General features: G+C 41.1%; 1 protein-coding gene across 2 annotated transcripts in view; it reads right to left on the reverse strand.

The window, feature by feature from the left end:
• Positions 1 to 12,235, reverse strand: part of GDAP2 (ganglioside induced differentiation associated protein 2) — a 24,065-nt gene continuing 11,830 nt past the window's right edge. For both annotated transcript variants that reach the window (XM_005486077.4, XM_005486078.4), the window contains 8 exons: positions 11,302 to 11,461; positions 9,659 to 9,809; positions 8,696 to 8,772; positions 7,980 to 8,056; positions 7,280 to 7,419; positions 6,616 to 6,670; positions 1,720 to 1,863; positions 1 to 798 (listed from right to left, as the gene is read on the reverse strand). In XM_005486077.4, coding sequence (XP_005486134.1) covers positions 751 to 798; positions 1,720 to 1,863; positions 6,616 to 6,670; positions 7,280 to 7,419; positions 7,980 to 8,056; positions 8,696 to 8,772; positions 9,659 to 9,809; positions 11,302 to 11,461 — 852 coding nt within the window. In that variant the 3' untranslated portion in view covers positions 1 to 750. The remainder of the gene's footprint in view (positions 799 to 1,719; positions 1,864 to 6,615; positions 6,671 to 7,279; positions 7,420 to 7,979; positions 8,057 to 8,695; positions 8,773 to 9,658; positions 9,810 to 11,301; positions 11,462 to 12,235) is intronic.

A 12,235-nucleotide genomic window follows, 5' to 3' on the forward strand; every position in this document is an offset into this window, starting at 1 on the left:
TACAGTTAGAGAAAAGAAACCACAAATGCTTTTCAGTTTTATTCTTACTGGGAGGGTAGTGGCATCCTGACATGGTCCTTCACATCATCCAATGAAAACTGACAGGGACTTTTTCAAGGCTCCTAGCAGTTTGTGGGACTAAATCCTGGAGTAATGTTGGCTTGGCTGTAGTGCTCTGTCAGCCTGCAGACATGGCATTCCCAATTCCAGATAGTTTTGCTGGGTCAAGACTAAAGTAATCAGTACTAACAGAAAGGGAAAGTAATCAGATGTGAAACACAGACCATATGATGAGCGATGTGTCAGGCTGGTACTACACAATACTTGTACAGACCAGTCAGAAATGGGTATTACAAACAGAGCTGGAAAATAGGAATAGTTAAAAATATGATCAAGTGCTTTTGATGGATTTCCCAGAAAAGAGAAACTCTCTTCAGAAAAATAATGTAACAGCTTCAAAAAACAACAATAACATAACAGCAGCAATAACAACAAAACAAACAAACAAATGCATCTAGTGATCTTTAAATCAGCTTTTCCATTGGATAAATATATTTGAAATAGTCGTACAGTTCACAGTGGCATAAAGTTCTCTGATTGCTTGAGTGCTTGAAAATATCTCATCAGTAAAAAAATACCAGAGCTGGGGGAGGAAAACCCTCTCTCTGAATTCTGTACATGGGTAAATGCACAGGTTTTGGCAGGCATCAGGTCATTGGATCCATGGGGAACTGGCAGCATCACTGCAGATCACAAGTCAGGGGATGGAGGATAAGAGGAATAGTAAGGCCCATTTTCCTGCAATGAGAACAGAACAAGCAGTTGAACAGAAGTCTTCTCCAATACACCTTGGTGCAGTGACAGTGCCACAGAGGCAGAAATAATTAGATATTAGGTTTTGTTTTCCCTGGGTATAGTGAGTGCCACAACTCACCCAGGAGGGGACTGTGCTGCTGAACAAGCAAACTTGTTTTTGCCTGTGTTTTAAGCATAAGCAGGAAGTGCAAGTTAAACTTTTGCCATTAAGCCAAAGCTGTGACACCAGGAAGCCACAGATATTGGCACAACCAGTGACTCAGACACAGCTACTAATGCAGACACACAGCTCTGGCTACTCCTTTGGAGTTACACCACATAGTCTTGGGAAGGATTTTGCCAATGCAAGCCACATTCATGCCACCATTTGGTTAGAGACCTGAGGTGCAGAAAGGAAGAGGAAGAAAGTCCTATACAAAGGCAGGACACTTTTCTACTGTTCCATTTTTCCCTGCTGTTTTTGTTTTTTTTTTTTACTTTTCCTGAATGCTTTGTTAGTATGTGGGGCAGGGAAGACAAAACATAGCTACCATTTCTTTTTCCAGTCAGTATAAGGTGTGCAGCAGCTAACACAAATTTTATCTTGTCCACAGGCTGTTAGTGTGTTATGTTACAGATCTTGGCTGAAGAAGGACAGGCTGCCTTTTATGCAAAAGCAGACTGCTCTAATGGGAAAGCAGCCCTCCTTCCAGCCAAGCCCTCTGCTTGGGCTGATGTAGACAAAAAATTCAGGGAATCATTACTCACAGAACAACACAGACTTTCCAGAAACCTTCCCTCTTCCTTCTCCCCATTCTTAAGGTGTGGAAGTCAGTGCCCTTAAGGACTTGCAGAGCAGAATGGGAGCAGCACAAGAGCTGCTCTTAGGGCAGAGACTCATGGTGGCCACAGGCAGTCACTTACCCTGGCGTCGTACTCGAGCACGAAAGGGGGAAGGTCAATCTGTTCTGGGGGTATGGCTGTGAACAACTGCTGAAGGCTTTCCACATAGTGGAGTTTGTCCTTTAGCCCTGAGACTGTAAAGGTTGTGAAAAACCATGCTGAGACCTGAAAATAAAACCCCACAAAAACCAATTAACAAGGTGCTGCTTCAAAACCTTCAAGTTCAATGTAATACTCCACAGTGAAACAGGCTTGAGTTGAACTTGAAACACTAAAATCATTGCCATAACACAAGATCAGGAAATATGCACCACCAACTGCTGGCAAACAGTGTCTTGAGAGCTTCAAGCTGGTGTTTTCTGACTCTACACTCACTCCTCTCCAAATGTCAGCTTAAGGTCCCTTTTTCCAGTCTTAGAGTGACAGCTATTCTGCTATTTTTCCACAAAACCACATCATTATAGTGGCATGTTTTCACTCCAAGCTCAGCCAGTTCAGAAAATTACCTACTTGAGTCTGTCAGAAGCATTTTCAATCCTTTACATTCAAGTCTTCACTTGAAAGAAAGGCCAGTTAGAGCGAGAGAAAGGGAGACTTTTGGCTTTTCAAAGATTGTACTGAAATCTCCCTCCTGCTTTGGGTCATCCGAGTGAACTTTTGTTTTACTATCCTTTTTATCAAAGTCTTATTAATTTAACTCTACAAGAATAAACCTATCAACTTATTCTACAAGATTTTACTTTAAATAGTCACACCTCTGTTTTGGGTACAAACAGGATAGGGAATTTTTGCTTTTGAGACCAGTAAGACAGCAATCTAATCCTGCTTAGTGACTGCACAAGCTTTACCTTTTCAATCCACCTTCTCCAAAATTAAGTACTGCATTACTTATTGTTCATTTCTTTCCTATTCTTTTCCTGGCAAACTGAAGGAAAAGAAAAAACCTGTTCTACAGGTCACAAATGCTCATAGTAGGGATCAATCACATGGTCCTGAGCAACCAGATCTTCCTGACTCTTCTTCAGCCAGAGGTCAGAGCAGATGACCTCCAGGGTCCTTTCCAACCTTGACTATCCTGTCATTCTGTTTGATAATTTTGCTGCTTTGACTGCAGGAAGTTAACAAAAAAGAAGCAACACTGCAAGAAAAGCCTTGAGGAAAGCAAGAGTTTAAAATAAACTCTAAGATTAAGTCAATAAAAATGATCTGTCTGAATACAACATTAAAGAGAAAGTAAATTCCTAAAAACTGTCCTGGAATTACTGTGCTGTCTCCTCAGAACAGCTTATTTTAATGAGAAAGGAACAATGAAAAAGAGAAAAGGAGGTAAAGAACGCGACAGAACATTTGGAATAAATTAATTAGTTTAAGGGAAAAATTAGAGATTTATGTTAGCAGAAAGCAGGGAGACAGATTTTACTGGCATCCATTATTGTTCTAACAAGACCTCTTATGAGTGACACTAAGTGAGAGATTAATGAGTGAAAAATACCTTCTCAATCTTGCACCAAAGTAGCATGGATTTCAAGGTGTGTTATGAATGACACTCAAACATAATTGCAATGGATGTTTAATGTATAAAATCCTAATAGGGGATATTTTTGCTGCCATCACAAAAATTGCTGTTGGGCAAAGTATGTTTTCTTTTTCCCCTCCTTCCTGTCACTATACAAGCCACTGCAGCTTGGCATTACCCAGGAGCACAGAGAGAAGGAAGAGGGGCAGAAATATTTCTGGAGAATTTTTCTATTACCCCTATTCTTGATAATCACAGGTTATAGAAACAGTAATACAAGAGCAGCTCTATTTTCTTACTGGTAACAGGACATGGAACTTTAAATTAAATTAAACTTTTAATGCACTGAAAGTAGAGGAAGTCATACCAGGGCAGCCAAAGAAAGTAAAAAATCTAGACATGTGCTGAGGTCTCTCTTCATTTTTCTTGTTCTGATATTCTGAATCCAAATAAAAGTCACTCTGCCAAGCTATAAACCCACAGTTAAGTGTACGAGGTGTCTCCCACAAAAAACCAACAACATAGATTAGCTGTGTCTCTAATCTCATAATGTGGGCATACCTCAAAGAGAAATTTACTAAAATCTGGGAAATTTGGAAAGGAGCTTGTGTAGAGAAAACCTAAGTGATTTGCAGCAGCCTTTCTACTAGCATCTGATCTCAAGAAACTGCTTTTAGGACTGTTACAGAAAAACAAACCAAAAATTGTTCATGATAAATACAAAGAGTGTGATGATTATGAGTATCTAATTTGAGTCTTTGGGTATGTTTCAGCTGTGAAACATTCTTGATTCACAGCCAATAATGAAAACAGAATTACTCTGGGTAAGACTGTTTCAGATCCAGCCATTTATAGTTCAGTTCAGAATGCAAGCTCTGAAAAAGTTTATTTGGAGAGCTCTCAGAAGAGGGGAGCTGAGAGGATTCACATAAAAATGCCTCCAAAAGCCCTTTATTTATTTATCAGCAGCTTTATCAAAACCAAGCAGGAGGAACTTGGCATGCATGAGTACAAAGGAACTTGTGATGGCACTTCATGGGTGCCTTGATCTGAGGCCTGGCAGCAAAGTGCTCATGCAGCAAGAGCCACTCCAACCTACAAAATTGCTGATATTTATGCTGTGATTTCATGACAAGCACAGCTCCATTTCACAGATCACAGAAACACTCAGAGCATGAGGAAAGGCAGGAGCACTGTACAAAAATGTGTGCACAGTGGCTCACCCTGCTTCATTTATTCTGTGCTTTAGGACAACCGCTGAACCTTCTCTCCATGTATTCTGGACAGACCATTACCCTCAGAACCACACAGTTTACAACAGGTTCACACCTAGAAACCAAACAAAGAATCATTGCTGGCACCATAAAGTACATGGAGAACTCTGCTGGTTTTCTAAGGACATGATTTTCCAGAAGACATGATGAAAAGCCTTTTGATCCCTTTTAGCCCATAAATCAGCAGAAGTGACTCTAACAGATGGCAGCCATCCACTGTGCCAGGATTCAGCCCTGCTGTGAAAGGGACAATTTATACCAGACATTTAAGATCTGTGTGTGAGGGTGATGTGTCTGGGAGGTCACATGAATGTACAAAACTTCCTCCTGAATCTGAGGCATGGGATATTTCCTACTACTTCTAGGAAAGGAAGGAAGTAAGTAAGTGATCCAAATAGGAAGATGAATGTGCCAAACATTTTGGAAGAAATTTGAAGCTTTTGAGCTAGCAATCTTCAATAGGGACAAGAGTCCTGAAAGGGCCAAAAAAAAGGAGGAATGAAAAATCATTCCCTCTTAGCAGCCATCTTCTTCACCATGCTTTCTGCTGCATATTCTCCAACATGTTGCATAAGCTGATGGTCCATGCAAGAGTCAGAAGCAATCCCACTTGCCTTCCAGTTATAGAAAAGACTGTCAGAAAGACATGGATACACATTCTCTTTTGCCTCCAGCTGTGCTGCCAGAATAGGATACAAACCAATACTATTTCCAGCAAGTTAGAGAACTCTGTGTCTCTCACCCTCCCTGCTTCCCACCAACCATCTGTTTTGCCTACAGATCTGTTGAGTCCTACTGCAGTTTCCAAAGGGACAGACAAGATGGCAACAGACACCATGAGGATGAGCTGTCATCCTCCAACAACAAGAAAAATATTTCTCAACTAAATAGAAAGGCATGGGAAGAGAGAAGGGGGTTGAAGTGCTGCTGAGAATCCAAAACACTAGTACTTCCTAGCTTCAGCTTTTCCACTCAACTCTGTGACCTTAGTAATGTTCTGTGCCAGCTCCTACATTTTTATGAGCATCAGAGCTGGAAGGTCTAATTCTAGGACACAGACCTCTGATCTTTATCCTGTGAGAGTAACAAATAACCTAACAGAAACTGGAACCTACACTGCTGGGATGCCTCAGTCTTATCTCCATAAAAACAAGGAAGCTCCAAGTCTCATGGTGTCCCAGCTGTGCACAGGCAAAAAAAAAAAAAAAAGGCTCTTTGGAAATTGAGCAGTCAAAGAAATTCTTGCTGAACATGTGCAAACAGATGTGTTTTTCCAGGCATATAATTTTCTCAAATTTGATTAATGTCAGCAAAAAGCAGAATAAACACAGAGGTTAATCTGATGTGAACATGGAGGATCAGATTTCTGTTTTAATTGGACAAACAAAAATTCTAGGAAGGGCTGCTGCTGCCACTTAGTTAATCTGAAGTACTCATACTGCTGCACTAGGAGTAGTGGATGTGAGGTCCAGAAGGGAACCAGCTCCACCTTCTGTTGCCCCACACAGATCCCAGCCAAGGGTAATAACTTAGTGCTTGACAAGTTCAGTTTTTTTGTCTCCTGATGGATTAACAGGATTTTTTCTGCACTCCATGCAAGGCATTTTTCCCACCTTTCTTTGCTGCTCTCCACTGTAACCCTGACTAATCCCAACACTGCTGCCTGGGACTGCTCTCTGCCCTTTCCAGGGCAGCTCTGAAGTGACACACAGGACACACGTGGTACCTCTTGTGCTGAAAGAAAAGGTGAAACAGCCAGGAGATGAACTACACAGAAAAGAATTCCCTGAGTGTTTGGTCATGGTTTGTGACCCTGCCAGCAGGAAAAATGACAAGATGTTTCCCTTTTGAAGAGACATGATTCAAAGCTTCCACCTCTCTCTGGTGAGAGCACACAAGAACCAGGGCACAGACAGCGTGCACAGCACTGGGGTTCAGCTATCACAAAGGCTGGAAGACTGCAGCTAGACCAAAGATGGGATGAATTTCAAGTTCTAACAGTGGATCCAGAAGATACTGCCTAATTTTGGGAATCTTCTGTACATCTCCATGTTCTTCATGCTACAGGCTTAAGTGCTACTCCATCAACATGCAAGATACATTTTTCTTTTGGAAGATTTACCTTACCTTTGAACGAAATGTTGGGTGGACAAAATACAATGCCTTCAAGTTCCTCTTGTACCTGGTTTACAGAAAGAAAAGAAATATTTAAAAGTGAATTCTAACTAAAGTCATCTACACAAACTAATTGTCAAAAGAGACCATTTTTCTTAAGTGCCTGTGATGTAATTTTATAAAGTTAGATCTACTGTAAGGGCAGACACCAGAAAGTAAATGTAAAGGGAAAAGAAAAATTAAAAAAAAAAGCAGAATGGTTATTTTTCAGTTAAAGACATCACAGCCTTCAGTCTTTCAAGTAGGAAGTGAAAGAAAGTTAAGGACAAATTTTGACTGCCACTGTTACCCAAACCTCTCCTCTCACAATCAGCAACACACTTTAACAAGGCCAGGCTCCAAAAGCTCCAGCTCTGGATTGTGACAGACAAAACACCCAGAGTGCCTCCCTAGCAGCCCCAGAGGGAGACTGCAGAGGACAGAACTTCTGGTTAAAAAGATGGACTTGAAAAGGAAAGAAAACACCCCTTCCTTCTTCTTGCCTTTGTTAGTTATTTAGGTCTTTGTCCCAGCCAAAATCCCTCCGAAATCAATGGGAAATCAGATACAGGGAATAACAAATATTTGCATAGCACAGAGGAAGACTGGAACATGTTCTTTTCTTATTGACACTCACTTGGCATCAACAACATCATAGAGTTTCTTCAGGAAGTTCGAGTCTAGTTGATTGTAATCATTTGTGAGTGTATGGAAGTAAACCAAGACATATTCCTTCACTGCAATATGATCCATGACATGGATGAAATACAGAAGAGCCTGAGGCAGAAAGAAACAAAATTCATATTTGCAAAGAACTCTTTCACAGTTGCACTACATCTTAATATACTTCCCTTATTTCATCTAAAAATCAGGAATCATGAGGCTGGATAGCATTGCATTTCAGCTACAAAAGCAGGGCCAACATTCCAAGTCTTCAACATGACTGTATTAACTTGGAAGTCTTTTGTCTATCTGACCTCACAGATGGAGATACATTCTTGCTATTTCCCTGAAAAACTACATTTAACTCATTACGTTTCACTCTTCACATCTTGGCAGTTATAGAAACATGGTAACTCTCCTTCTTCTTGAGGAAAAAAAAGAAGTCCATACTAGCCCTGTTTTTTCTAAAAATAGCCTCATTGAAATATGTCAGCCCAATGCACACATAGCTCTGTAAGACATTTTCATCTGCCTATAAAAATACTTTCTAGCTAACATCTTAAGTCCAACAAATGATGTTTCTAGTATTAAAGCTGAATTACCCTTATAATCAGACTTTTCCATCCAAAACATTCATATGTAACCTACACAACTCTAGTTTTACAGAGCCTTACCTTTTCCATGTCTATCAATGTCACAGGGATATTCCTTCCAACCACCACCATCACAGTGCGGCCACAGTTATCTACACCTACAAAAGAAATAAAGGTGTCTCAACTTCTCTCAGCCATGCCAGGTTTTGTAGCTGGGCCCTTTCGAACCACAGAGAAAGAGCCTCAGCTCACAACTTTTGCACTGCATCTGGTTTCCAGCAGAGGAAATATGCTTAGTTACTGCTGTCACTATACCAGTACCTATTCTGATCAAAACCCCCATGTATCTGAGAAATTTAAGGACTGCAATTTTATGTTGCCTGTGTACTCTATATTTACCTAAATATCAAATAATAACATGGTTTTTATGCTCGCTTCACTTGCAATTCTACCACCAAAGCAAAATGTTTCGTAGAAACCAGGCTCTGAACTCCAATGCACAGATTCCCAGAGCATGCCTCATGGACCTCCTGCAGCTCACAGAGCCTTGTCTAAGGCAAACAAAAGAATTGAAATTTGCAGCTACTGGGCAGAAGGTATCACACAACCTTGGTATTTACACAAAGATAGAGGTAAGCTCTGGATTTTCATGAGGCCTAAGAGATAGCCAAAGTGCTGAACAGATTCTCTCCAGAAACACAGCTATACTTCCAGCATGACCTATTGTATAGGCAAGTCCAAAGAAAATATTTTTACTTTAAGCCAACACAGGTCAGTCACCAGTACCCCAAACTTACCTGTCTGGTACAAAGCTTTAAGAGAAGCAATGTCAGAGAGGTCTTCAGCTCTTGCCTGACACAGCCAGCGATTATAACTAGAAAGTCAAAAACATCTGGTCAGATCTAATCCCCCTTCGGATTAGCAGTATAAGCCTGAAGAGTTATATGGAAAGGGAAGGACAAACAAGGTTTTTCTGACTGAGCCCTCTCTGATGTTGCTGTTTTCTGACCTATGGAGCAACTATGAAGTTTTTAAAGAAAGAAGTGGTAAAGAATAAAATTTAGTGTCTTAGTTACACACCTAATGATTTTCACTTGGGCAATTAATACATAGCAGAGGCATTGCATTTGGGCTGAAAATATCTCAGAGGTTTTTCCATTTAAATATGTCAGTATTTAAAAGACAGGGAAAAAAGAAAAATTTCCTTTAGAAGCCTAGATGTTGAACAACTATGCAGCAACCAGTTTCATGAACAACTTAGTGCCTCATCTGACAAAACAAGCCAACACCGAGCCCTGAGAGGTGTCCAGCATGGAATTACCTTCTAGAGAAGTGATCATGCCCATTAGGGTTACCAGGGCAGGAAGGAGGAGAAAGCCTGAGCCTTCTTTTATTTATCAAATGGAAGAAAAGTGTTTTGCTATCTACACAGAGCCTCAGGAACAAGTGGGCAATATCAAAAGCAGATGATCCCACTACTAAAAGTGGTGACAAAACAGTGACATCTTGTGGCAAACAGGTAAGGCAGCTGGCTGGATGCATTGGGTGTGCTAAAGGGTTCATCACAAGCTTCCCTCTTTCTCCTACTGCCCCATCCCTTCTCCCTTCAGGCCAAAGAGGCTACTACATCAATCCAGGGTGACACCAGGCTTTACCTGTATTTGCTTGCTGGAAGATGAGGCTTTGCAGATAACAAAGCTATCATTCATAAGGGTTGGTCCTAACTAACACAAATATTCACATGAACAAGTAATTCTCACTTCCTCTGGTGCTGTTTCTGCAGTGCTGCCTCTGACAACTGTCCCTGAAGGATGAGGCGCCTCTGTTTATCAACGTCCCCCTCCATGCGGGCAAAAGCATGGGACCCAATGAAAGACAGATCTGCCTCCAGACCCTCTTCATCTGAAGCATCTGCAGTGGAAACAAAGATGGCATCAAATGTTAGGGCTGTGCACAGGACAACAAGGCTGCTGATGAATTGGTACATGTCCCAGTGAAACAACACAGTCATTGTGCTACAGACTAACACAAAGCCCCCGAGGTACCTGATGTGGCTCTGACACCTCACCAGTACCACTGGCAGATCACAGCAGTGATTGAGAACCACTCCCTTAAAGTGCTGGTTTGCCTGGAAACTAACTGGGAAGTCTAGTCATCAGTGATAACAAAGGGTTTACTCTCCCAAAAAAAGGTCTGGAGAGAGTGCTTCAGCTTTACAGTCATCCTACTTGTCAAAAGGGGAAAAATTAACATGCAGAAGCAGAGGTACTGCAGCTTTATTTGATTTAGAAGCTGTACTGTAGAAAGGGCCCACTTCTTGTATCACTGACCCTTCTTGAACAAATGCTGTAGTGATCTGAGTGTGGCTATTTTTATAGTATTGTTTACAACACAATTGGGTGATGAAATAGAAGAGCACAGGCTCAATTCCTGGTGACAATACCAGAATGCTCCACTGAATTGATGTCACCCAGGCATGTTGCTAAGACTTCTAGCATTGTCTCTCTGGGCAATCTAGACAGGAACTGAGCTTCCCCTTTTAGCATTACATGCTATAGTAGCAATGGAACAAGAGTGCAGGACTCCTCTATACAACTATGCAAATCCAGTAATTTCACAAATTATTAGCTAGTGGTTGAATACCTCACACTGATCAGCCACAAGAGCAAATATCAAATATTCATATCCCAAACAGCTATGCAAAAGCAGAAAATTGAAATTAATTCCCAGTTATCTGCTTTGGATGGTTTAAGGCTGTAAAACTTGCACATCACTGCTCAACAAGTAAGGCAGAATGTGTCTGTCAGTTAATATATTAAATTGTTCTGCTACACATATCTCACCTCCACCCTGACATCTGGGCAACCTCTTTACAAACAGACTTTCACTGAATTTTGATAGCCACCTCCAAGTGCTGTTCTCTGGGTTCCTCTAGTTATTTTATATGTTTTAGGGAGTTTCTGCTAGTTTTCATTGCCCATTTACTAGTTGGATGCACTGTATCCCTGCTGTATCAATACAATTGTATCATTTGGGACAACACTTGCTAATACATTAACACCTGGCTAATACACAAGACAGACCACTAATCATAATATCTTTTTCAGTTAGGGGCTGCACAAGATTCTGCAAGAACACCTTCAAAGTTCCTAATAACTTTGGGAAAAATTTACAAAGGGAATGAACGCCCTACCTGTTCCACCAAGAAAGGAAAAGACAGAACAGCTCTGCTGCAGCTATTTCTGGGGAACACAAGAAGCCAACGAGGCAGCTTGAGAACTGGAATAAATGTAACCTGACTTAGATGAATTGAGGTAGGAAAACATTTCTCTCCTTCCTTTTCTGTTTTTCCCACTGACTTTCCCAGAGAGACACCTATTCCCAAGTCCAGCTCCACACTCACCATCTGGAACACCTGGCTTTTCAGTGATCCTGATCTGCCTCTCCGGCACTACTGGCTCCCCTTCTGCATTGCCAATGTCTGCAGGGAGGTAAGGCAGGGACTGCACCTCTTCTTCCAATGATCTCGGAAAGTACAGAGGCAGCAACTTCTGGTAAGTGGCCTACAAATAACAAAAATGCATGAAGGGTCTATCACACATCCGTGCTCTTGCTTAAACGGTGTCTGCCTTTGTAGCAGGGAACTTGTCAGCAGCTTGGAGGCAAAGCACTGCCTCCCTCAATGGCTAATTTGGGCTGAGTGTACTTTATCAAATAATCTTGAGAACGGTTAACTTTTTGGGTTTTTTTGCCATACTGGCAAATGACTTTGAGAGGACTTTGCTAAAACCTGCATGAATTCAGGTAGATTGCAGATACTTTAGCTTTGTAATGAAGTTAAAATATGCACAGACAACACATTTTTGAGCAAATGTTGCTTATGCTAAAATGTACCACTATGTAGACCACCTTTAGTGATCTGCCTGGGAGAAAAGAAAAAGCACCAGCCAAACAACAAAATCCCCCCCACATGAAGGAAAATAGTGAAAATCTCTACAGAATGTATTACTTCATGGGGTTCTCTCAACTGATCAGCAGTTTTATGACCCCCAAAGAATTAGTTATTTTCCTTATCCATATGCCATAGAACCTGAGCACAGCATGGGTGTTCTGCTCAAAAACAAGTTTGATGTATAAGGAAAGTCAATATTCAGACTGCATCTCTCAGAACACAGATCATTAAATGTTAAGTTTGCTATTCCAACAAGCCAACAGTGCTTCAGATCTTTATAGGTGATCTGTAGGGATGCTGAAATGGCCCTCTTCAAGCACATCTTTGTGTAAGGACACAGTTTTCTGTGAGAAATTTCCTTTCTGGCTAACAGATAACATCCAGT

This window comes from Zonotrichia albicollis, chromosome 2 (genome assembly GCF_047830755.1).
Source record: "Zonotrichia albicollis isolate bZonAlb1 chromosome 2, bZonAlb1.hap1, whole genome shotgun sequence".
In the NCBI taxonomy this organism is placed as follows: Eukaryota; Metazoa; Chordata; class Aves; order Passeriformes; family Passerellidae; genus Zonotrichia; species Zonotrichia albicollis.